We start from the raw sequence: 26214 nt of genomic DNA, 5'->3' as shown, positions 1-26214 counted from the left end.
ACCTTGGAGATAAAACTCATGTGCAGTGATAGTGGGGTTTTGTCTGCACAGTTTTAGTTTGTCCATTTTAATATAATAACCTACTTTCTCAAGGGTGGATTATGTGTTTCAAAGCATCCTCTGGTATCAAATAAGGCTTCGTGATTGAGAGAGGTCACAGCAGTGTTGTTGTTACAGAAGAATGTTCCTGTCTCACCAGTGATGCTTCTGGTTCCCAGGGAAGGAAAGTACAACCACGCAGCCTGCTTTGGTCTCCAGCCTGGCTGCCTCCTCCCTGATGGGAGCCGCATGATGTCGGTGGCCGCCCTCGTGGTGAACTTCTCGCAGCCAACAGCAGGCCGGCCCTCTCTCCTGAGGCACGATGAGGTGCGGACCTACTTCCACGAATTTGGTCACGTCATGCATCAGATTTGTGCACAGGTGAGTGATTTTTTTTTTTTTTTTTAATCTTAAACCTACCAGTTGTTTTCCCGGCTTTTTATTTTTTCTACTGCTTTTCGGTTCCTCCCCTTCACGTTTTTTCAGAAGCTGAACATGTTCAAGAATCTCATAGGTGGGGCGCCTGGGTGGCTCAGTGGGTTAAGCATTTGCCTTCAGCTCAGGTCAGGATCCCAGGGTCCTAGAATCTCATAGGCCTTCTGTAAAAACAAAATTTTTCTTACTCCTCTTACGTACCATATTTTTTGCTCAGAGGTTAATCCCGTAATGAAGGATCTTCATTGAATACCACCCTATGGAAAAAGAAGATTATCACCAAGCCTTATAGATACTCTGCTTTTTCCATTTTATTCTTTTCTTCTCCTTAGGAATTTAGTGTAACATTCACAGATAAATTGTGCTATAATCTCTCTTTTCTGCTTGTTAATGCTTTGTTTAGTTGAGTGGTTTTCAACTGTCTCAGACTCTACTCCTTTTTTTTTTTTCTAAGATTTTATTTATTTATTTGACAGAGAGAGAAATCACAAGTAGGCAGAGAGGCAGGCGCGGGGGGCGGCGGGGAAGCAGGCTCTCCAATGAGCAGAGAGCCCGATGCGGGACTCCATCCCAGGACCCTGAGATCATGACCTGAGCCGAAATCAGGAGGCTTAACCCACTGAGTCACCCAGGCGCCCCCAGACTCTACTCCTTTTTTAATAATAAATATGTTGAAACACCTCCCATGAGTAGCCTCAAATTAAAATCATAGATAATATAGTATAACGACTTGGAGATTTTGTCTAGAAGGGCGTATGTGTGTGCAGTGCATTGCAACTGATTTGTAATGCAGTTCAGTAAACTAGGGCCACGCTGAGGATAATCCATACGAGCTTGTTAATAATTTGACTGTTATCTGACATAAGAAAACATTGAGTTAGTAGTTCCATCAAACAGTTTAGAAAACTGATATTAACAGAAGTGGAGGAACAGTTTTCCAGATTTGAAATCTCTATATATCTCTAAAGGCAAACTTTTTAATAAGAAGCTTTTTGTTAGAATAGTTTTCGATTTACGGAAAAGTTGCAAAGATAGTACAAAAATTGCCCACATACACCCTTACCCTGTTTCCTCTACTGTTAACGTCTAGTATTACTGTAACAGATTTGTCACAACCAAGAAGCCAGTATTGCTGCAGTACTCTTAACTAGACTCAGCACTCCATTTGGATTTTACTCATTTTTCCCTAACCGCCTTTCTCCATACAGAGAATTTTTTTAGTTGATACAGTGTCCTCACTGAACATAAAATAAATACCATTTTTTGTTTTCCCAATAGATGCCTGGACAAGGCTCTGTAGTAAGACATAATGAAGTCTTCATTAGGATTAACCCTGAATCCAGCAGTGAAAACTACAGACTGATAAATTTGGTTTGTGTTGTCAGCCAAGCCCTAGACTGGTATTGCCAACTGTCTTGGTTCAAGTTGCTGTAGTAGAATATCATAGCCTGGATGGCTTAGAAGCAGCAGAATTTTATTTCTCAGTCCGTTCTGGAGGTTACAAGTCCAGGATCAAGGTGCTGGCAGTTTTGGTATCTGGTAGGAACCTGCTTTCTGGTTCTGAGACCGTGCCTCTCACTATGTGGTTACATAGTGGAAGGGTGGGGGGAGCTCCTTAGGATCTCTTTTATAAGGACACTAATCCCATTCATGGAGGCTCTCCTGTCATGACCGAATACCTCCCAAAAGCCTCATCTCCTATCATCACATTGGGAAATAGGTTTCAACATATGAATTGGGGGGAACAGAGACATTCTATATTGGTCGATAGCACGAGTGGTGACATGATTTTCCATAATGGTGGATGTTTCTTGGGAAAGTTACGAGCAAAAAAGCAATCTTGCTTTGATTTACATGGGTGATCCCCATAGTTAAGAGTCCTGGAAATTGGGGCACCCAGATGGTTCAGTCGGTTAAGCGTCTGCCTTCGGCTCATGTTGTGATCCCAGGGTCCTGGAATCAAGCCCCACATCAGGCTCCCTGCTCTGTAGGGAGGCTGCTTCTCCCTCTCCCTCTGCCTGCCTCTCTGCCTACTTAGGATGTCTGTCTCTCTCTCTCTCTCTCTAATAAATAAATAAAATTGTAAAAAAAAAAAAAAAAAAGAGTCTTGGAAATTATAAGTGGGTACAAAATACTTTACAAAAATACGTGCAGTGGAGTTAGTTAAAACCCAGGCTCACTTAATTATGGACTTTTTACTTAGGTGACTGTCCAGTAGGACATACGAATGGCATGCAGCATATGGGACAATTTTTTTTGTCCTGACATGGGCAGTTCATTCCTAGACATCTCGTGTCCCTGGCCTCCAGAATAGCCCCTAATCGTTGTAATAACCAAAAATGTACCCACTCAGTTCCAAAATACTACAGTCACTATTGTTAAAAAACTGTTTAGTTCTTTCAAACCTTTTATCTTTACATTCTAGTGTTTCCATGTTTTTTTAAACATATAGCCATTTTTGTCCTGTGTTTAATCCAAGGAAAGGAAATCTTCCAGAACAACCTAAATTTTCTTTCTTACACAGTTTTAGAGTACTTTCACAGCTATAGGGTTCCTGAAATATTTATTTTTAATCTGCGTCCATTCTATGACTGCTTCCTGTAATTAGGGTAAGTCTAGTTTCCATCTTTCTAAAATATTTTTATGAGTAATTTAGAAAAGTCAAATACCTCTCTAAATTTCAGACTTTTGGGGATGCCTGGGTGGCTCAGTTCGTTAAGTGGCTGCCTTCAGCCCAGGTCGTGATCCCAAGATCCTGGGATCAAGTCCCACATCTAGCTCGTGGCTCAGCAGAGAGCCTCCTTCTTCCCCAACTCTGCCTGCTGCTCTTCCTGCTTGTGTTCCCCCTCTCTGTTAAATGAATAAATAAAATCTTTTAAAAATAAATAAATAAATAAATAAATTTCAGACTTTTAGAATATTATTTAGATTATCCAAGATCCAGTTATGTATTTGTACACACATAAACTATTGCCTGTTTTTAGAATAGTAGATCTTTTTTGGATATGAGGATTGTCTGAAAATCTGATTTAGGCTGTGGATACCTCTTCTAGGAAAATGTACATACATCTCATATACTCAGCGTTTTACACGGGGCTCCAGAGGGCTCACAGATTCCTTGAAGCCCAGACCATAATGAATTCCAAATTAAAAACTCCCAGGTTAGAGCAGTTTCCTCCTTATTTGTATATGGATGATAAGCTAATGATTTCACAAGAAGGTAACTTGGTGTCTTGATCACACTTATTAAGATAATAGTGATTCTTGGGTAGGGTTTTCAGTGCTCATCCTGTGTGTTCTTGTTTTCAGAACAGTCCTCTTTGAACCTGAGTATCTTATGCTTACCATGTGCTCATAATGTATTTCTCTACCACTCTGTTATTCTCATGATCTTTTATGTTATTTTTGATCCTTTGAGATGGCCACTTTTAGTGCTGGAAAATAATGTTCCCGGTGTTATGCCCTTTTAGAGCTCTTTGACTCATGACTGAAATACATAAACTCTATGAAAAATAATACATACATTAATCAGTATATATACTGATATGCTGGTGACAGTATATATGGAGATGATAGTGTTTGTATATTGTGTCTCTGTCTTGAAACAGGGGGCTATATTCAATTCTTACAGTTTGCCTAACTTCCTCCATGAACACCAAATGTGTCATGTAGTTAAATAGTATGTGGTACAATCTCTTGATTGGTCATCGCCTGCTGAGATTATCTGTGAAAAATATTTTTGTGTCTATTCTTTCAAATGTACTGTAATGTTTTAAGAACTTTTAAAGATATAAACATTGAATTACTATGTTGTACACCTGAAACCAATATAATATTATATGTCCACTACAGCTCAATTAAAATTTTTTATTTTTTTTTTTTAAGATTTTACTTATTTATTTGACAGAGAGAGTGAGAGAACACAAACAGGGGGAGCAGCAGAGGGAGAAGGGAAAAGCAGGCTCCTTGCTGAGCAGGGAGCCTGATGTGGGGCTCGATCTTAGGACCCTGAGATCATGACCTGAGCTGAAGGCAGATGCTTAACCATCTGAGCCACCCAGGCACCCCTCAATTAGAAAATTTTAAAAAGAACTTTTAAGTTATCATATAGGGAACCAATAATCAGTACTTTTGTTTCAAAAGTAATAGGCACAGAATCACTTTTCTGCAGCTTTATAATAATTTCACAACCTTTTGTATTGACCTAAACTGGGTGGTAGTGAGTAAGAAGCTTAATAGCTTCTGTGTTTAGTAATACTTCCAACTTCTCCAAGAAATACATAGTGAATTAAATATTTGCCATACAGGGGTCCCTAGGTGGCTAGTCAGTTTAAGTGTCTGACTCTTGATTTTGGTCCAGATGATGATCTAAGGATTGTTTGATTAAACCCCGCATCAGCCTTCGCACTGGGTGAGGAGTCTGCTTGAGATTCTCTCTCAAAAAAAAAATTCTCCCTCTCCATCTTCCCCTCCCTTCTTCTCTCTCTTCTTTAGTTAATAAAAAAAAAAAAAAATGACATACACATCTACTAGATTGATTTTAAGATATAGCAGCTCAGTGTCTGGGTTCCCCACTTTGGCATTGTGCAAGTGTGATGACCAGAAGAGCTCGCTGGAGCTTGTCATAGCAATATTTAAATGTGGCTGCCAGAACATCCAGTTTTCAAACATGTAGGTGCACTAGTTCAATACGTCTACTATTTCAACATTCAGGAGATGAGTTTCACTTATATTTTCTTGTGTTAATACTATGGGGCATATAATTTTGACAATAGCAATCAAGAGGTAGCATCTCTAGTATCTGTTCCTATTTCTTGACTTTACTGTGGTTTGAGCTTTCAGTAATCACTGGCCTTTTGAACTTTGCTAGAAAAGAAAAGCAATGCTTTTTAAAAGCTTCCATAATGATGTCTGAGTCGGTGTGCACATTAGGAGTAGTGAGTTGTGGACTATTAGAGATCATTATTTTAAAGATCTTTATTTTAAAGTGCTCCTGGTGGCACAGTTGGTTAAGCATCCAACTCTTGGTTTCAGCTCAGATAGCAATCTCATGGTTGTGAGATCAAACCCCGCATCGGGCTCTGCTCACAACGGAGTCTGCTTGAGATTCCCTCCCACACTCCTGCATGTGTGTGTGCTGTCTCTCACTCTCAAAAAAAAAATAAAAATAAAAATAATAATAATAATAGTAAGATAAAATAAGGAAGTTGTAAAGCAACACAGAATCACAATAAAGCCTTACTACTTACAAGTGAAAAGGATGGAAAGGCAGAAAAACTTCAAATTATGTAATTCCAGATAATGTGTTAATTTGGTCAAAAGACTAATAGAGAGCTTCTTGTCTTGTAAATAAACCTAGTGGTACAGGGGTCAGGAAGGCACCCTAGGTTTAGGATAAGAACAGTGCCTTAGGGACACCTGAGGAGCTCAGTCAGTTCAACGTCCAACTCTTATTTCATCTCTGGTCTTGATCTCTGGGTGGTGGGATCAGTTTCCTATCAGTGGGGCTGCACACTTGATGAGGAGTCGGCTTGGGATTCTTGCCCTCTGCCCCTCCTGCAGCTTGTAAATACTCTATCCCATAAGTAAATATTAATTAAAAAAAAAACGCTGTATTAAAAATCATCTGTGTACTGTGGGCCAGACTATGGGACTTTTAGCAAGTTATTACATCTTCTTGAGCCATCTCATTTTTCTCATTCATAAATGAGGACAACAATTCTCATACCTACTTCCCTGGGTGCCTGCAAGATTTAATAATGTATGAAAGGTACTTGGGAAAGGATTAAGTGCATACATATTTGAAGTATTCTTCTAAAAATATTTATACATAACCCTTTGAGGATCAATATATAACACACAAGTCATAATTTAAGAGGAGGAAGAAGGTTGCCATGAGGCAAGGTACTGTCACTTCCTATATTTAAAAAACTCACAAATGCCTACCCTCAGCAGAGTTTTGGGTGAAGATCTGTAGAAGGTGATTAGAAACCATCAGGTTTAGGGGCGCTTGGTTAGTGGCATAGTGGTTAAACCTCTGACTCTTGGTTTCTGCTCAGGTCATGACCTCAGGGTCTTGACAACAAGCCCTGCCTAGGCTCTGTGCTCATCGGAAAGTCTGCTTGGGATTCTCTCTCCCCCACTCCCTGCCCCTCCCGTTCATGTACACTCTCGTGCATGCGCTCTCTGTCTTAAATAAATCTATTTTTAAAAAGAAAGAAACCATCAGATTTGTGTTTGTTTTTCTGTTTTAACATGTTTATTGCCTATTTGGAAATTTGATTCCTCTACCTAGAGCAGAATGAACAGTTTTGAATATTGTGAATGGTGGGAAATGAGTTGAAAAGAATGTTCATCTGTTTGACCTTCAGTATTAATACCAAAAAATAGATCCTTGGAGGAAGCCAAGGACAAGCATGATCAGATCAGCCAAGACCATACGTGGGTAGGCAAACTGGGCAGGCTCATAAGGATAATAGCAGCCAAGATTTAGTGAGCCAGACACTTCAATCAGTGCCTTCCATTCAATAGTTCAGTATTTCCTGAAGTAGATTCACTAACTTACTTCTCTTATTAAACTGTTGTTATTCCTCCCATTTCCATGTAGAGAAGACTGAGACTTAGGAGTGTTGAATGGTTCACCTACGATCTGATGGTCTTGCTCTTCACCACCCTATGGCTTGTAACCTCTTTTGTACTCTCAGTCCCATGTGCTAGAGACCACACTATGTCTTGTGGTTGGAATTTGATCTCCCAATTATGTATTCCTGTCAGACATTTTTCTCCTCAGCCTCTTGACTGACATTCCCTCTAAATCAACCACATGTAAGCATATGTGGAATGAATGAATTTATCTTGTTCCACGTTTCCCTCTGTGTAGGGTGACCTTTCTGGTTTAGCCTTCTAGTACAGTAAACACTTATCAACAAGCTTGTTGCCTCTGCTCCCTATCCCACCCCTGCATGGTTCTTTGAGATTCCACCATCAGTGTTAGAAGTGATTTTTTTCAGGATCTCTTGTTTGTTATTTTATGTATTTGTGTGTTTATTTCCTTATAGGAGCACACATGTACACAAAACTAATGCTTGATGTCAACTCTGGTCATGATCTCAGAGCCTCAGGCCCTCTGCTGGCCGTGGAGCCTGCTTAAGATTCTCTCTCCCTTTTCTTCTGCCCCTCCCCGCTATCCTACCTTCACCACCACCTCCCCTGACCACTCTCACATGCAAGTTTTCTCTCTCTCTCTCTTTCTAAAAAAAAAAAAAAGCAGCATTTAAGACCTCTGTGGATTGTCTTTTATTTTTTTATTTTTTTTTAAAGATTTTATTTATTTATCTGACCCACAGAGATCACAAGCAGAGAGAGAGGAGGAAGCAGGCTCCCTGCTGAGCAGAGAGCCCGATGCGGGGCTCGATCCCAGGACCCTGAGATCATGACCTGAGCCGAAGGCAGCGGCTTAACCCACTGAGCCACCCAGATTGTCTTTTAAATTATGGTGGTGATACTGATCTGCCGAACTATGAGGCTGCTGTGAAGATTAATAAGCAAGTTAGCAAAGTGTTCTTCAGGGTCTCTTTACTACTATTATTACTTCCATTGATGGGTAGGTGTATATGAAGTTAAAAGTATGAACTTTAACCCTCTATTTGTGGCAGAGTCTGAGAGACAGTGGCACTTTTCTTTTTTTTGATGCTTTGTTACATAAACATCTGAGCATCCCTGGATTTAGAGGTGAATCAGACAAGTCAGGCTATGAAATGACTGCTAGGAAATCAATAGGGGGTGACCATACACAGCCAGAATTCATTCTCCTGGGGCCTTTTCTTTTTCTAAACACAGTACACTTACTGATTTCAGCACCTGCTTTTTCTTTGAGTTGGGATGTGTAATCAATATAAAATTTCCATGGCAACCCCTAAAAGCATTCGGTCACTTCATTAGAACAATAATCCATTAAGACTTCAGTCTTTATATACACCAAAAGCTCACACGACTTTTGAGCTCCAGTTTATATAATTTTGTTCTAGCTCCTGTTGTGTTATCTAAATTGAGAAGTTAATCTCTATAGCATCAAGTGATCTCTTGTAAAAATTTTAAGCATCCTATTGTCTGTTAAAAAAAGGTAATGATGAAAATTCTCATTGTTTTAGACAACTTTCTTCCTCTCAAGAAATTGTAACCAAACAGAAATTTGAGTGTACATTGTTTTCTAGGCTTTTATTGTCAGAACATTTTTTGCAGCATTAATGCTCTAAAACTTCTTGAGATATCACCTGCAGAATGATTTGTTAATCAGATTACTTTTGTTTATTTCACAATGCTCTGCTTTATCTGGGATGTATATTAACATCAGTGGTTACTATAGCCTGGAAGCTACTATATATTCAACACCTTCAAATTGTTCTTGTGGAAAACTACATAAAGGACTTTTGAGGGTACTTTGGAACCTACAGTTTAAAATGAGGGAGTGGTGTTTGCTGGCTGGTCAACAGTGAGTAATCATTCAGCAGTCATGCTGTTTTGAGTGTCAGACCCCCAGCAAGCTAGTGGATCCTAAGGCCTGTTCAGGGTTTCTTTGTAGACTTACACAGTGGCTGACTGTGGGTTCCTTTCTTTTCAGAATTTAGTTGTTTGCTGGAAATTGAGCTTTTGAATTTCATAGGTTCTTTGTCCTCCTCATTTGAAAAATATGTAAATGATACTGCTCAAAGGGCACACAGAGAAACATCATGACTGACTTTCGGGAAATTAGTAAGCAGTAGGGTTATTTTTAGCTTCTACTCCTTGCAGACATTTCCTTTTGTTCTTTAGAAGACATTGTTGATCTGTTCATTCATCGCTATGCTCTCTCCCCGCACCACCCGATGGCTTTGGACAGAATAAGCCCTCTCTTCTCTACTCTGAATGACATAACTCCTTTAATTTTTATTTTATTCAATTTTAGCTCATGAGTTATTCATTTGTTCATGTTTCTCTAGGTTCTGAAATACCACCACCACCGCCTCCAAACACACACACACATTTTGTTATTTGGGGTTGGTTTGCACCCCCATATTGCAAATGCTGATCAAAAAATATTCACCCAAGCAAAGTATAGAAAATGTATATTTTTGTCAAAATAATTGTAAAGTGGTGACTGATGGTGTGATTTATTTGCCTTTGTTAGCTCTATGAGTTCTTATCTAAAAACTGTAATCCTTAGAAAATCATGCAGTTAGTATGTCAGAATCCGGAGTGCGGGAGAGGTGGTTACAAAGGCTGACCTTGACACCCAGCCTTAGGTCTGATCCTTGAAGCATCGTCCAGTAGAGGAAGTAGGATTTCTAAGGAAGTACAGCTGAAACCTCAGTTTTGCTCTTCTTATGAAGGCAAATTTGATATAAGACTTTTCTACTTTAGATAATGCCCAGGAGGATTGAGTCACTTCGGAACATCCTAATTTAACCTTTTATGGTTTTCGTTTTTCTTATAAGTTAGAGAGGCATTGTAGTGGTTGTGGTTCAAACCGTGGGTTCTGGAGTCAGACCACCTGGTTTCCAATCCTAGTTCTCCTGTGAATCTCAGTGTGTTTCAATTTCCTTCTCTCAAAACAGAGATCACAGTATGTACTTCATACAGTCGTTTTGGAGTGTGAATCAGATATCCGTGTAACGTGCCTTGAGTGGTGAAGTCTCAATAGGTGTCAGCTGTTAACGATTATTGTATCACGTTGTTTTATCTAAGTGTAGGATGTTTGTTATTTTAGAAGATTATATACCAGAAAGAGGCAAAATATTCAGTTTTCTGGAACCCTTGCCTCTTTCCTGTAAGAATTTGTTACTGGGATGTCCTCAAACGCAGGTGGCCTAATTCCAGTGCCTAGCGCATTTCATTCCCCTTGGCCCTTCAGGATTTGCAGCTCTTCATATCTAGAATCAGCGCAATCATAATAGGAAGTCAAGCAAAACATTTTTTTGCATAAAGAGGGGAAGGCAGAATGTGAAATGGCCTAGACATCTGTGCTTCTGCCCTGGGCCAAAAGCAGAATCTTTCTCTGCTGCTGATTCGGGGTCCCATCTGCTCCCTCCTCCTGGTGCTTAAGCCCTTCTTCCTTTCCCTTCCCTGCAGAGCCCCAGGGATGATGAAGTGTCAGGGAGGGCTGCGGCGTCACACATCTGAAGAGGGAAACAGGACAGAGGTTCAGGGAGAGACAACACAACGACAACCCCCATCCCACAGATGACCCAATTGGTTTAATGCTAAATCTTCTTTGCCAGTGTCAATTTTATAGAAGTTCTGTGGATGGGGTGCGGGTTTGAAAACATCAGCTGCTCTAGTGAATTCCCCTCTTTCTAAATATCAAGAGCTTTCCTGACTCAACAATTTGCTAAACTTCACTTAACCAAAAAAAAAAAGAGAAAAAACAAAACCTTTTTTTAACTCTTAGCCCACACCCTCAGAATAAGTCCTTTATTTTTACAAGAGATGCTTTAACTTCTGAGCATCCTTTGTTTGTCTAGGAAACGATAGCTGCATTTCACTCACCCCCACTTGCCAGCAAATCCATGGCTCTGACTCCCATTGAAGTGGCTTCTTGTGTTAAGGTAGCCTCTTCTACCCTGAGAGATCTGGCTAGGCTTTCTACTGCACAGTTTTCTTAGAATCAGTTATCTAAAATTTAGAACACAAAACATAATACACATGCGAAGGATACCTGTCTGCAGTGTTGTCATTTAACTCTTTGATTTTGATTGAAACTTGAGTAGTTAAATAGTAGAGTGATGATGAGTGCCCCAGAAAGGCATGTACTGAATAAACAAAGGGAAGCAAACAGAAAAGAGAAGTAGGGAGAAATTGTCTTAAATCTACTCATTTTTAATGGAAAAGTTTTTTTTTACTCTTTTTACTTCCAAAGCTTAAGGCTAGTAGTTTCAACTCGGACTGATTTTTGTTTTCGGTTATGTTTCCTGATGATTGTTCCATGTTTGTCTATGATTCAAAAGAATGAAATACTAATTTAACATAGAGTACTTGGTGGTTATTTTTCAGGCTGCTTGGCCTCTGCCTTTTGCTTTCATTTAAATTTGAAGTTATCCTAACCCTCAAAGAGGCAGTTGACTCTGATTCTGACTTGAGATTTAGAGAGTCCTTTTTTTTTTTTTTTTAAATATTTAAGTAATTTCTGTACCTACTGTGGGGCTCGAACTCACAACCGCCAAGATTAAGAGTCACATGCTCTCCCAACTGAGCCAGCCAGGTGCTCACGTTTTAGAGAGTCTTAATTATGATGCATCACATACAGAGTTTTCATTTAGCGCTTTAAAAAAGAGATGCCTATGTTTACTTTCTAGACCGATTTTGCACGATTTAGTGGAACAAATGTGGAAACCGACTTTGTAGAGGTGCCATCACAAATGCTTGAGAACTGGGTATGGGACATGGATTCCCTCCGAAGACTGTCAAAACATTATAAAGATGGAAGCCCCATTATGGATGATCTGCTTGAAAAACTTGTTGCTTCCAGACTGGTCAACACAGGTATGACTTGCAATTTTAGAAAAGGAAAATACATTATTAGAAGTGCTCAAGGGAGAATTGTCGGCCTCTTCTGTAGAATGCATCTCCCCTTTAGTAATAATGGTACACTCAGGGTGCTAACCTGGGGAGGGAAGACAGCTAACTATACTGGGATTGTGTCCAAGAAAACAAAATCCATCTCCTTTTAAATGAGATACCTGCTCCCATTTTGCAGTGTGTACTGCAGCCATCAGCTTTTGAAATCTTTGATCTTGGGATACTAGAACACATAGTTCTCTCTTACCCAAAACATGCTGGAACATTCTTCTGTTACTAGGTCTTCTGACCTTGCGCCAGATTGTTTTGAGCAAAGTCGATCAGTCTCTGCACACGAACGCATCGCTGGACGCCGCAGGTGAATATGCCAAATACTGCGCAGAGGTTCTAGGTGTCCCAGCTACGCCAGGTAAGTAAACACCAGGACCCGAGTTCATTTTTTCTGTCAGGCATAGGGTATCCTCCTACCAGCCCTGCCAGGGAAGGTAGAGTTTGTCAGGCAGCTTACCTCACGTCCTTTGTTTCTGATTCCTCTAACCAGGCCCTGACTTTGAGATAAGCTTACTGTGTCCATATGACTTATCCGGTCCAAACGTGCTTGGAGGACAGGTGGCGCCCGCTTTGCTGCATTTTAGTGTAATCAGGCCTAAGCAATTGGCCTCCACCCCAGAGCAGAGAACACCCTTCACATTTGGCCCCACCCACCTGGCTCCTCCCTCTGTGTGTACCAGGACCTCCCAGTGATTTCACTAAGAAATTGGCAGAAGGGCCCCTCTCAGAGAGAAGCGCAGACTTCTGCCTTGTCTCTGTTTTTGGTTCTCAGATCAGTTAAAGCGGTGTAACTAGCACTTTCTAACCTGGCTTTCGTGTGGGTGGGTAGGCACACACGTGTATTCACGTTTATAGTTATATACTCTAAGCCAACATGTAGTTATCCATGTGTACGTAGTTTGGTAAGGCGACTTTTTTCCACCAACGAAGTCGTCGTTTAAATGTATCCATCACATTATGGTGACACTGAAGGTCAGAAGAGTTAACGGAGTCAGTTCAAGCTTCTCACTTCCTTTTGTGATCTGCTTATAGTAGACCATACAACAAGTTTGTGCCTGAGGCCACTTTGACAAAAATCCTTTTTAAAAGTAGCCCTAGAGGTAGACTGAGTTGGTAAAACCATTTTGGCTTTTTAATTTTATATATTTTTTAGAGATTTTATTCATTTATTTGACAGAGAGAAGCACAGAGAGAGAGAACACAAGCAGGAGGAGTGGGAGAGGGAGAAGCAGGCTTCCCACCGAGCAGAGAGCCCAAGGTGGGGGGGCTGGATCCTAGGACCCTGGGACCTAGGACCCTAGGACCTGAGCTGAAGGCAGATGCTTAATGACTGAGCCACCCAGGTGCCCCCTTTTTAGCTTTTTAAAGAAAGAGTTACTTTTCGGTAATTATGAACCTACAGTAAGTGCCATTCTGATACATTTTTAGATATGAAGAGGTGTGACAAAGAGTAGGTTTACAATTAGAATATCTGCAAGAAGCCAGTGTCTGGGGGATAAGAAAGGACTGAGTTCTGAAACCGTGAGCTGTCTGGTGGGTGTGGACAAAGCCTCTGAAACTATTGTTAGGCATTCCAGAGCTTAGGGCCGAAACCATCTCCGAGGTTGAGTCATCACGCAGAGACATTTGTAAACATCTTGGCAAAGGGCAGGTAAACCCAGGGAGTACTACAGGTAAGAGCCTGCTTGCCTCTTCTCCCCAGCATCTGCACTCCTCATAGGGAAACTTTAGCCAGCTGATAGCCTGATTATTAACACTGGCCATCACATTGATTGAAATGTATCTTTCTTTAAAGGCACAAATATGCCAGCCACTTTTGGACATTTGGCAGGGGGATATGATGGCCAATATTATGGATATCTTTGGAGTGAAGTATTTTCCATGGACATGTTTTACAGCTGTTTTAAAGAAGAAGGGATAATGAATCCAGAGGTATTTTCTTCTCTCCTTTTGTTAATTGTGCAATTGCTCCCTCCCCTTTAATTCCTAGTGTAAAATATTTATTACACCTAGATTTTAGAGTAAGAGATTTGGTAACAGCTTTTAACTTTTAAGTCTTGCATCTTTTCATATCAAACATCATGAGGTTACAGTGCACAAGTAATTAATTCTATAAGTTAAAAAAAAACCTACTGCATTTTCTTGCTTATTAACATTCCAATATATTGCATAATTAAAATTCAAAGCTTTGTTTATGCATTTGAGCATTTGTAGCAGCTAGTTTTGACATGTGCTATACAATGTTTTCGTTTTATAGGAGGTTGGGAAAGAAAGGTAAACTCTTCCTGATAGAAATGGTCTTGTATGTTCTAATATTCTCTACACAGTTTCTTTATACATTTTCTGTGGGTGGTACCCTTTCTCTGTGGCTGGCATACCCCACCTACTATGTAGTTTGTAACCCAAATGCCTCTGAGTAATTTAAGCTGCTTCATTAACCTGAGCCATTCCTTTCTGTGTACAGTGAATTGACTGCCAGGTGGCTACAAGCCAAACTTTCCTGAGTTACAGTCCCCCAGTCTCCACTCTTGTTGAAGACTCAGCTGTCAGATTATCTCTAGGGCTGATGCATTTTCCAGTGTGCTTTTTATTCTGTTTGATTCGGAAATTAGAAGAACAAATTATCAAAATCAGTCTCCCTGTGCTTATTTTAGCCAACTGGTTGGTTCCCCCCAAATTTCATGTTTCTGAATTGCATAGGGCCTCAACATACATACTGAAATACATTGCTGTAATTTAGACCACCCTCCCCTTCCCAGCCTCCCCAAAAAACCCACCTCCGGAGCACCTACATTCTATACACTAGCCTTTCCAATCACACCATCTTCCATCCCACCCTACCAGCTCTTAAGTCACTGGACACCTTCTTCCATTCCTTGGCCAACCTCTTACACTCGTCAATCACTGACTGTTCTCGTAAATATCTTGACTTCTGCATGACCTTCAGTCAAGTGCCCAGCCCTGGATTCCTCCATCTCACTTAGATATGGTGTCCTTGGGATTCAGAGATTTCCCAAGAAGATCGTGTGAGTCCAATAACATGCCCTACTACACAGTCATCCTATCCAACCTGTCTGAATACCCGGTGTTCTCTGCTGTCCTGCCCACCTCCCTTATTGAGCTCCCCTGAGTCTCTCACTACCTCTTTGCTCTCCACGAAGAAAAGCAAGGCCATCAAGACTGAGTACTTCATCTTCTTTTTCTCCTCGTATACTTCAGTACTTCTTTCCTTCTGTCTCAGGGATGTCTGTCATACCAAACCTTACTGGCTTGCCATCTTGGAAAAAAACTGGGGTTATTGATACTGACTCTGATAGCCCTATGGCTACTACTCAGTTGTTCTTCCTTTTATAGCCTAATTTCTGGGATTGTGTCCAAGAAAACAAAATCTTTAATTATCGTTTTCCAACTTCTGCAGTGTAAGAAACAGTCTTGGCAAACCTCTTTTATCTGGTTTTTGCCTCCACCAACTGAACTGGAAAGTTACTCTCTCTCCAGAGTTACCACTGATGAATGACCCAGTTGTCAACTTCCAAAGGCCCTTACCTATCATTTTCTTTCTTTTTTGGTTTTTTTTTTTTTCCAACTTCTTGTTATTCCTCTCCTTGTTCACAGTCTTTAGCGTAACCATCAAATCCCTTCCTTAATTCCCAGAACTCTGTGTGGCAGCCTAATTTCTGTGTTCCTATAGGTCTTTGCACCTTCACAAATTTGTTCATTCTCTTTCTTCCACCTTAAATATGTGCCTTCTTGTCTATGCCTCTTAAAATTTTTACCATCCTGAAAAGCCCTACTCAAATGGCCACTCACTTATGAAATCTTCCAATCATTCCAGCCACAAATGGCCTTTCCATTTTTTGGAGAGCAGAATGGACTTGGGCATAAGAAAAGGGCTTCAACAAGTTTTTTCTTATGTCTGGAATTTTTTTTTTTTAATAAAGATTTTATTTATTTATTTGACAGACAAAGATCACAAGTAGGTAGAGAGGCAGGCAGAGGGAGAGGAGGAAGCAGGCTCCCTGCTGAGCAGAGAGCCCGACACAGGACTTGATCCCAGGACTCCGGGACCATGACCTGAGCCGAAGGTAGAGGCTTTAACCCACTGAGCCACCCAGGCGCCCCTAGAATTTTTAATATAACTCTTACACAGAGTGAAAAAATGCAAGTTATAAAATATTTTGTACCTCAGAATATAAATTTTTATTTAAAATATATGTTAAGAAAAAGAGTACATCAAAATGTCCGTTCCTAGCTTCGTGTGATAACTTGATAACTTGATTTAATATTTAAATATTAAATATTTTTCTGTGCTTTTTGTGGAGCTTTTCCTTATTTTTACAAAGAACACATATTACTGCAGAAGTCGGAAAACGATAATTAAAGAGACACAAGGTCTAGTTGTATAAAGGTACGATTATGACCTGTTACTAGCTCTTACTAGTTGGTGAGGCTTCTTGGCATAAGTGTTACAATACCGTTTTTCAGTTAAGCTTTCTCACTCACCTCCTCTGTGCTTCCACTCATGGGGCCACATCTCCAGGACCCTCCACCTCTTCCATCTGTCAAGGTAACAGCCAAAGTGCAGATCCCAGTGGACACCAGGGAACGTGCAAGGCCAGCAGATTCAATCCCTGCCACTGTGCTTCTATGTACTTCCCCTTATTCTCAGGCTCCACAGCTTGGCAGGCAGCCAGACTACTTGTAATTTAGCCCAGGGATCTGGGCTGAACTTGGAGAAAGCAAAATTCCCAACAACTTGGAATTGTTGCCTTGTAATGTTAAAAACAGTTTTCAGTTTTACTATGATTCTGGACTCAACATTGCTGTATATTACTCATTTTATGCCATGAAGTTCACTTTAATCCCTTCCTTTCTCTTTCCTATCAAATACTCTGAGATAGCATGTCATTTCTTGCCCCCCCTGCTATCATAACAGTATTGAATCTGGCTCCAGTGACCAAGGGGAATCCCTTTGCACCCCACCCTCAAATTCTTCCCTGCCATGGCAGATACTAGAACAGCTTTTTAAATAGCCGTTTTGCTCCTTACTATAGTGTACTGTTTGTCTGGTTTTGTTTGCTTTAATTTTTTTTTTCCAAATGTTTGCTTTAAAGTAATACCTGATTAACAAAATTCAAATACCCACTTATTAAAAGTTAATATTTGAGACAGTAATCCCATTCAAGAAAAAAGAAATCAGTCATTATTATAGGTTTGTTGTGATGAAGAGAAAGAATTTTTTTTAAGTTTATATATTTATTTATTTTTAGTAATCTCTATACCCAACATGGGACTTGAACTCACAACCTGAGATCAAGAGCTGCATGCTCCTCCAACTGAGCAGCCAGGTGCCCCGAAAGAATTTTTATAATATAAGGAAATAGTGAATTTGATCTGAAGTCCATGATCTTTTGTAGTATCAGAGCAATCACAGTGTCTCATCCAGACTTCGTTGTCTCAAGGCCCTCACCCTCCCTAGTATGATTTATGTTTTTTTCCTCATCATTGAGTTCTGCTATATTTTCTAGAATTGCAAAGTTTTCAGTAGGAATGGCCCAGTTATTATTGCCCAGCACAGTGAGTTAAAAAGACTGTTTCCCAAAGCCATTATAAAAATTCTGTAGTAATAAGGATAAATAATAGACTCTAGAAACTTTCAGTAATAAACCACAACAAAAGCAAGCAAACAAATAAAAGGACACCTTGAAAGGAAGGAGAATTAGACTGTCCTTAGATTTCTTAATATGCATCACAATTCAGTATATATTGGTGCCACTGTAGCTACATAAGGTTGACACCTTTTTTTTTTTTTTTAATTGAAATATGGTTGACACATCATGACCTGTTAGTTTCACCTAGTAAGTGTTTGAATTGTTTTGGGAAGATAGTGAGGTGGCCTTCAAGGAATCAGAGCCTACTATTCTTAGTCTCTAGACTCCAGAGAGGCTGAAGAGTAAAAGATCATGGACTGTTGACATTATTGGTCCTGGTCATTTGTATTAACAAAAGATCATCTCCGGGCCTTCTCTCTATAACCTCTTTCCATCTGGCAAAGCTCAGGGTCTGCTCTGAGAAACATTCCAGATCTTAGCAAGCCTAAATGGAAAGTGCCCTACTCACTGGGTAAACAAAAGGAAGGGCCAAATATAAAGCTTTTTTTTTTTTTTTTTTTTAAGTAATCTATACACCCAAGGTAAGGCTTGAACTCACAGACCCCGGTGTCAAGAGTCAGATGCTCTACCAACGGAACCAGCCAGGTACCCCAAACCTATAGTCTTCTGAATACCACATGTAGCACTAGCATATTTTATGCTACAGTGGTTTCATTCTGTTTTGAAGGCTTCTATCAAAGTGTTAGAATTGACCACTTACCTATAATAGCCAAAAGTTTGCTACCTCTCATTTTATTTGTGATTCTGTTTTCCTCATTATAAATAAATAGACCATCTTGACTCTTTAATTAGTTTGTTAAATAAAGTCTTTGTTTCTAGTAGAGGGTGACGAAGTGTCATTATCAGACGTGTATTTTCCTTCTCCAACTGATCTCTTAAACAACCATGGAAGGGAGCTGCTTGGGAATAACACTTTTCCAGCAAGCTCTTTGAAGATATCTTTAAGGTCACCAAATGTAGTTTCAAAATACAGCGGCTAATCACAGGGTTGAAAAAAATGGAGGCATTTTAACTAGGGCCATTTCTTTTTATAAGGCAACTTCATTGTGGGAAAATTTCCTAAGAGGTAATAGACATTGTGGATTCAAAGGCAATTATATTATTAAGCTAGAAGTATCTTTCACCTCTTTTGCATTTAGAGAAATTGCTAACCTCTGTTTTTCCGTCAATGAAGAAGAAATAAAATCGAGTGTCACTGTATTTTAACCTGTAACGCCATTAGGAAGTAGCTTGATCTTTATGTGCAGTAACAGATACAGAAACATGATGACTGTGGGGTTAACATGAAAGGAATTACCCGACAGAGAATGTGTAATATAAAGCTAAGTATTCCAGTGCCCTTCAGTTAGAATTCTAGACCCAGTTCCTGCTATAGTGTATTGCTGAGGACGAATATGAAATTTCCTCTCCAGCAGGTCCTTCCAAATGGATTAATTTCTGCTTCAGCACTCCTGATATACCACCCCAAAGCTGATTTTTCTTATACTTCAGCTTTTTCTAACAGACTTAAATTCTGCCTGATTTAAGAATAAAGAAAGGAAATGGGATTGATTTCCAGCTTACTTCTAGCATATTTACAAGGCCAGACCTCCTCTAAGTCTTGAATCCCAACCAACTGGAAGCAATTTTTCTCTGTCTTCCTACAATCTTTCTCTGTATTTCTCTTTGAACCCTAAACGTCTGCATTGTTAATCGTCTCTTCCTTTATCTCACCTTCTAGATCATAAGACCTTTGTAATAGGAGCGTTTTATTCATTTTTGTTTGTCCTCTGCGTCAATTATGGTAGTTCCCCGCATCTGCCTCCCCTCCCCCCAGTCCAGGTCTTACTACTGTCCAGCCTGCTTTCCCCCCCCGACCCCAATCTCTGTCCCCATAAATAAAGATCTGTCTGTCTGCCCTCACAAATTGAAATTTTGCTTAAGGTTTCCAGAAGGCTTCTTCTAATGAGGCAAAAATTCCTGCCCACTGTTCTCATTGCCGTCTCCCTGACTACCAGCACCAGTCTTTGACTATCTTCTTTTTTCTTTATTGTTGTCCAAGGTATTCTTTTTCCACCCACGATCTCCCCACCTTCTTGGAAAACAAAGGGTGTGCTGTTGGGAAGGAGTTCACAGATGGGCTGTGGAAGGAAAGGTTTCAAAGTCCACTTTTAAAGCTGCCCAGTGAACCTGTTGGAAGCCTGATCGTCATCAGCTGTGCTCAGGTGGATGCTCTTTGCCCTGCTGCTCAGAGTAGGAAGGAGACAACTCTGGCTCTGCTCCCCAGAGTCAGTCACAACAGGAAGGAGGGAGGGCCAGAAGGCAGTGGAAGCTTGCACATGCTGCCTCACGGAGGCCTGAGATAGCAGGAGACCCAAGCTGTTGGTCATTTACATATTCTTATTACTGATAGGTGATGGCATCCTTCTTTCCCACCATTATATTGTTCTTAAAGCATTACCTCAGGGGGTTCCTGGGTGGCTCTCAGTCAGTTGAGCATCCAACTCTTGATTGCAGCTCGTATCCTGATCTTCAGGTCATGGGATCGACCTCAGGTTGGGCTCTATGCTCAGTGGGGAGTCTGCTTCTCTCCTTCTCCTCTGCCCTTAACCCCCACCCAACTCATGCTCACTCTCTCTCTAAAATGAATAAATCTTTTAAAATAAATAAATAAAATATTACCTCAAATAAATGGTACATATTTTTAGATAAAATGAGTGCCTTGTCTCTCCTACTTAATATTCCTACTGAATTAGGGAGTCTTTTTTTTTAATTAATAATGGAGGTCAAGTCTCTTGTGCTTTTTTTTAGTTTTATTAGGAGACAGAACTAACTTTAAGGAGATTCTAAATCAGGAATGCATCTGCGTCCCTGCTCTGTATATCAGACACTGAACATAGGGGTGAAAATGAGAGGAGGGCTGGATGACCACTGACAATTACTGAGTGCCCCTGGATACCATGTATTACACTGGGGAGTGGGCAGTGTACTGAAATCATCTCTAATTCCCCATCAGCTAAGTGAGGGAGGCCTATTTCTACTTGACAGGTGAGGAAACCAAGGCCCATGGTCACAGAGCTGAGGGTGAAGCCAAGATTTGAATTTGGCCCTGACTCCCAAACTCCTGACTTTGCTTTAGAAAAACATCACTGATAGAGAGGATTTGCACAGTTGGCAATAAATACACTCTAATCTTCCAGGATTAAAACCTCACAGGTGACTAATGTGACTTCCCTTCATAGAACAGTTAATAGGAGCTCTTACTATGTGCAGATCGTCCTGAGGGATTTTTTTACCACATGAAAAATCTTCATGGTTGTCTTAGAACTTATCTCTCTGGTTCCTCTCAGTTCAAGTTTCTTTATTATGTAAACAAAATAGAACAGCTTAGGCAAAGACTCCTTCAACCTGTGGCATATGTCTCCCAGACAGTTTTTTCTCTCACCCAGAAAACTGGTACCTTCCAAAAACACGAAAATTCACTTAAATTTTCTTTCTTTGTTGTTGTTGGGGTTTTTTGTTTTGTTTTAAAGAAAAGCAAGATCCTGTTACTAAAATGACTCTTAAACTGTTCTCCAAACTTCATTGCGAAGGAAATGAAACTATTAAAAGGCCATTGGCCTGTAATTCAGGAAATTGAATCACCTTGTTTGGAGCCATAAGCCTCTCAGGACTGGAGCTGTGCTGAGCCGAGCACGGTGCCTGAGACAGAACAGTGCCCTGCTCCAAGGCGGCCAGACTGGTGGGTGGAGCCCTGAGCTGCCGCCTCCCAGTGAGGGCCGGCTCCTCAACAGCCTGCTTTTCTTTGCTCCCTAAAACCAGTCCTCTGTACAAATAAGACTGTTTTGTGAGATAATCAGCATTGTGGGTGACTTATTTTTTACCTTAACCTAGATTTTCACTGACGTTTCTATAATATTTGTGGGATGAAGTATGTCTTTTAATAAGTAAAAGTGTCTCAGATCTTGAGCATTAAGAATTTCTGCAGGTAAATACTAATTAGGGAGTTTAGATGATGGGTACATGGGGTTCATGACCCTGCTGTCTCTGGTCTTAGTATATATTTACATTTTTTTCCATTAAAAAGGATTAAGATATTTTTGTAATTCTGCAGATGAATTTAATTCACATTTTCTAAGTTCTTCCTCTGTTGCTAGCAGTCTTTCTTCCCCAGCCTGCCCAGTCCCCATGCTGACTGAACACTGTAGGCAAATGTAACCACATTGGGCAATGAAAGAAAAGGAAGGGAGGGAGACTGTTTGGGCTCAACAGCCCTGAGCTGTTGCTACTTAGAATAATAACGTCTATGGTGGGAGCAGCCATCACTCACATTTTAGGTTCTTGATTGCTGTTGTCACAGTCAGGAATTGCTGCAGACCGAGTAAGAAACTATGCGTCATTTTTTTCCCCCAAAGACCATTAAATCGAGCTGTAAGCCTTCATGACCAGGGTTTTCAGCAATGCAAATACCTGTGATCACAGGCCCTACCCTTTTTAAGAAAATGTATACAAAGCTTGTAAATAAAGCAACAAGAATTTTGCATGCCTTTTCAATGCCAGACTAGAATATTTCCCAACCATCCCTTCTAAGATTCATTGTGTGTTCCAGGCCCTCCACCTGTCCGCTGTGGTAGCCCCCTGTGGCTATCAAGCACCTGAAATGTGGCTAGTGCCACTGAAGAATTGGGTGTAAAAGTAAAAAACACACTGGGTTTTGATGACTTACAACAAAAAAGTTAAATCTCAGTAATTTATATATTGATATATGTTGAAATAATGTACATATACTGGTTAAAATATTTTATTAAAATTCATTTTACAGGGTTTTGTTGTTAATTTGTTTTACTTTTTTTTAAAAAAGCAGAGAATCTGCTTGAGGAGTCTCTCTCTCTCTCTTCCCCTCTCCCCTGCTCCCTGCTTGCTCACACACTCTCTCTCTCCCTCTAATCTTTTTTTTTAACTTTTTAAAAAATTTTTTTAAAGATTTTATTTATTTTTTTAAGTAAGGTTTTTTTGTTTGTTTGTTTGTTTGTTTAAATATTTTATTTATTTATTTGACAGAGAGAAAGATCACAAGTAGGCAGAGAGAAGGGGTAGAAGGCTCCCTGCTGAGCAGAGAGCCTGATGCGGGGCTCGATCCCAGGACCCCGAGATCATGACCTGAGCCAAAGGCAGAGATTAACCCACTGAGCCACCCAGGCGCCCCTTAAAGATTTTATTTATTTGACAGAGAAAGAGATCACAAGAAGGCAGAGAGGCAGGCAGAGAGAGGGGGAAGCAGGCTCCCTGCTGAGCAGAGAGCCCAATGCAGGGCTCGGGGCTCCATCCCAGGACCCTGAGATCATAACCTGAGCCGAAGGCAGAGGCTTAACTCACTGAGCCACTAAGGAGCCCTCCAAAATAATCTTAAAAAAAAATAACCTATTAGTCATATTGAGCAAATGATATAATGATATGAAATTATTTGAAATAATTTCAAAGTGTTACTCTGTGATGTATTTATTTTACATGTATACTTAGAATTGGGCTTCACTGAATTACCTTGCTCTCCTTCCCCAAAAGGATGATGAAAAGGAAGTGAAAATATTGAATAATACTGATTCTGAATTACAGTCATCTTCGTTCACTCTATTTGCTCATATATTTATGTAAATAAAGGCAGAGTAACTGTGATGTGTTTTTAAAATTCCAGACCTCTTCCCCAAAAAAAGCTTTACAAAGGTCCTTGTTCCTAGCTCTGAGCCCGCAGAAGTATCTTACCCTACACCATGGGACATGTGCTATTGTCCTACTGCTGTTCATCAAGATGAGGGGTTTTCTGTAAGCCCCTCTTAAGAACATTTTGGCAAGAGTGGTGCCCCTGTTTCCAGGTACATAGACCCCCTGTTTGAACACTCGCTCTGCTAACCCTTTTGAAATCGCATTGGAGATGGGCTAACACAGGAATCTGTTATACATTCCATTTGGCTATTTTTTGTTCATCTGTTTGCTCTCTGTTGAGACTCTAAGGAGACAAGACAGTAATAAAGAGGAATGTAGAAGGCCAGAGTGTGTAAGCTTCAGATCTCATAGCTACCAAACCGAGGAAGTACGACAGAAATGTAGTCTAGGCAGAAGAGAACATCCAGATAGAGTAAAGCCCTTTTTTCTTCACCCTTACCGCTTTCTCTTTGGCATCTAGGGATTTGGAAAATTGCTTTAACAATGAATTATTAGGCATGATGTTTTATTTTATTAGGTTGGAATGAAATACAGAAACCTAATCCTGAAACCTGGGGGATCTCTGGACGGCATGGACATGCTCCAGAATTTCTTGAAACGTGAGCCAAACCAGAAAGCGTTCCTAATGAGTAGAGGCCTGCATTCTCCATAAACTGGGGATGTTTGGTAGCAGTCCATGTCTGGAGGAGAAGTTGACATCGCCGTGTGTTACTGGCCTGGAAACTGAACGGAGTTTTGCAAATGAAAATTTAGATTTCTATTGACTGCCTTTTGTTTTTCGCTTTGAAAAATTTTGCAGATGTAAATGAAACTATAAATACCATGACCTAAGGAAACACCCATTAGAAAATAACTGTACTATAAAGTTTCATAAAAATGGATTTGATTTCTTTTTATAAAAGTTTCATACGAATGTAATTTGACTTTTTACTACTGTAATCTAGATAATAGAATGTCAGAGGGCTAAAAATTTTTAAATTGAATCATATACATTATATAATTTGATCCTTCTTATATCTTAAAGTTTTGTACTTGGGATTTCTGGACTGATAAATGAATCATCACATTCCTCTGGTAAATATTTTCATGGAGCCCTGCATCACCTTTGACCTTCTAACTCACGGTAAAATGTGACCTCTTTGCCCACATACCTCACAGCCAGGGGAATATGCCTCAGTAATGCATTTATCTTTGTATTTCAAGCCTTATGCTCTCCACCTTTCTGCCATACGTAAATTATGTTCTGCCATTGGGGGCTATCTTTTCTCAAGTCCTATCAGAAAGTACCAAAAAAAGTATGAGTTTTAACTGAACTGTCCTAATGTATACTGTTTTGCAATATTTGTATTTGTGTTAGAGGATTTTCCATCTTGTATTAGAGGTTCATTTCCACCTCAGCATTTGAGATTGTCAGTCTTTCGGCAAATTTGCCAATTTGGGCACTAAAGCAAGTCCAAGGATATGTTTCTCTTCTCGTGTTCCGATAAGTGATAGGGACTTTGCCTCCTCTACTGCCATCTCATCCATAGTAACAGATAAACATGTTACAAATGGCCATGTAGTGAAGAGAGCTCAAGCTGGTGTGGCACAGAAAGAGCTCAGAAACTGCAAAAGAGGAATGCGTTCTGGACAGAAGTGTTTGAGGATGGCTGCTCCAAAGTGTTACGTGTTCTTAAACTCAGCCACAGGGAAGACGCTCTTCCGAGCCTGTCTTGTCTGGTGATTTTTATTTTAAGTGAACCTTTGGATCTCTTTTTAACTTTCTTTTTTATGAGTCTAAATTCTACTTCTATAGCAGACCAGTAAACTCACAGTACTTACTTTTCCCTAGGAGTCTACTCAATAAGGAAACCAAAACAGGATAATAAAAAAAAAATTTTAATTAAAAAATCCAACTTTGAATGTACTCTGATAGGTCTTCCAGTTCTTTTCCACTGTATAGCTGAGGTATTTTGCTGGTGAGGTACAATTAGACAAATGACTTTGTGCTAAATAAAAACATATATACATATATTAATTATGCTGAATAATAAAATTATAGACAGTGGGAAAAGTTAAGAGCTCTAACAACACATAAGAAAATTCTAAGATTATTACTGCCAAGCACATGAGTTAAACATGCACATGAAATCCTACCGTCCATCTGAGATAATCGCATGGCCCTTCTCTCCCCAAAGTAGTTTTTTAACCTGTGGTACTTTTCTCATATCTTTTGTTTTTCCCCCAGACTGTTCTGTTTTCCAATTTCAGACAAAAACTCTCTTCAGCTTTTTCTATTGTCTTTCTGTGTATCTCCTTAACAATAACTTTATCATTTTAAATCTTAATCTATTTCACATGGAAAAACTAATACTTGGTGTGAAAAGGCTGCACACAAATAAAGTTGGATTATTATCCATGACAGTGAGAGATTTCTTTCATACTGTAATGTTAAAACTGAAATGCATAACAAAACAAAAGTGCTATGATGTTCTTTTTATTTAAAATCCACATCTGATATTTAAAATCTTCCAAAGCATTGCAGTAATTTCAAATACTTATTCTTTAGCATAATTCAAAACTAAGCATAATTCAAAAACTTTATGTTTTAAAGTCTTTGAATATGGCCATTTATCTATTTTTTCTTCCTTTCTTTCTCTTTCTTTCTTTCTTTCTCTCTCTCTCTCTCTCTCTCTCCCTCCCTCCCTCCCTCCCTCCCTCCCTCCCTCCCTCCCTCCCTTTCTTTCTTTCTTTCTTTCTTTCTTTCTTTCTTTCTTTCTTTCTT

General features: G+C 39.9%; 1 protein-coding gene across 1 annotated transcript in view; it reads left to right on the top strand.

Annotated features, from left to right (window-relative positions):
• NLN (neurolysin) overlaps positions 1-25853 on the top strand; it is a 93071-nt gene extending 67218 nt beyond the window's left edge. The window contains exons 9-13 of the mRNA XM_032849525.1: positions 219-420; positions 11805-11991; positions 12308-12436; positions 13874-14010; positions 23968-25853. Of these exons, the coding sequence (XP_032705416.1) occupies positions 219-420; positions 11805-11991; positions 12308-12436; positions 13874-14010; positions 23968-24102 (790 nt within the window). The 3' untranslated portion in view covers positions 24103-25853. The remainder of the gene's footprint in view (positions 1-218; positions 421-11804; positions 11992-12307; positions 12437-13873; positions 14011-23967) is intronic.
• The last annotated feature ends 361 nt before the right edge of the window (positions 25854-26214 follow it).

This window comes from Lontra canadensis, unplaced genomic scaffold (assembly GCF_010015895.1).
Source record: "Lontra canadensis isolate GAN:19392208 unplaced genomic scaffold, GSC_riverotter_1.0 scaffold4, whole genome shotgun sequence".
Classification (NCBI taxonomy): Eukaryota; Metazoa; Chordata; class Mammalia; order Carnivora; family Mustelidae; genus Lontra; species Lontra canadensis.
Note: the sequence above shows the minus strand (reverse complement) of the source record. Positions and strands in the feature narration are given on the sequence as shown.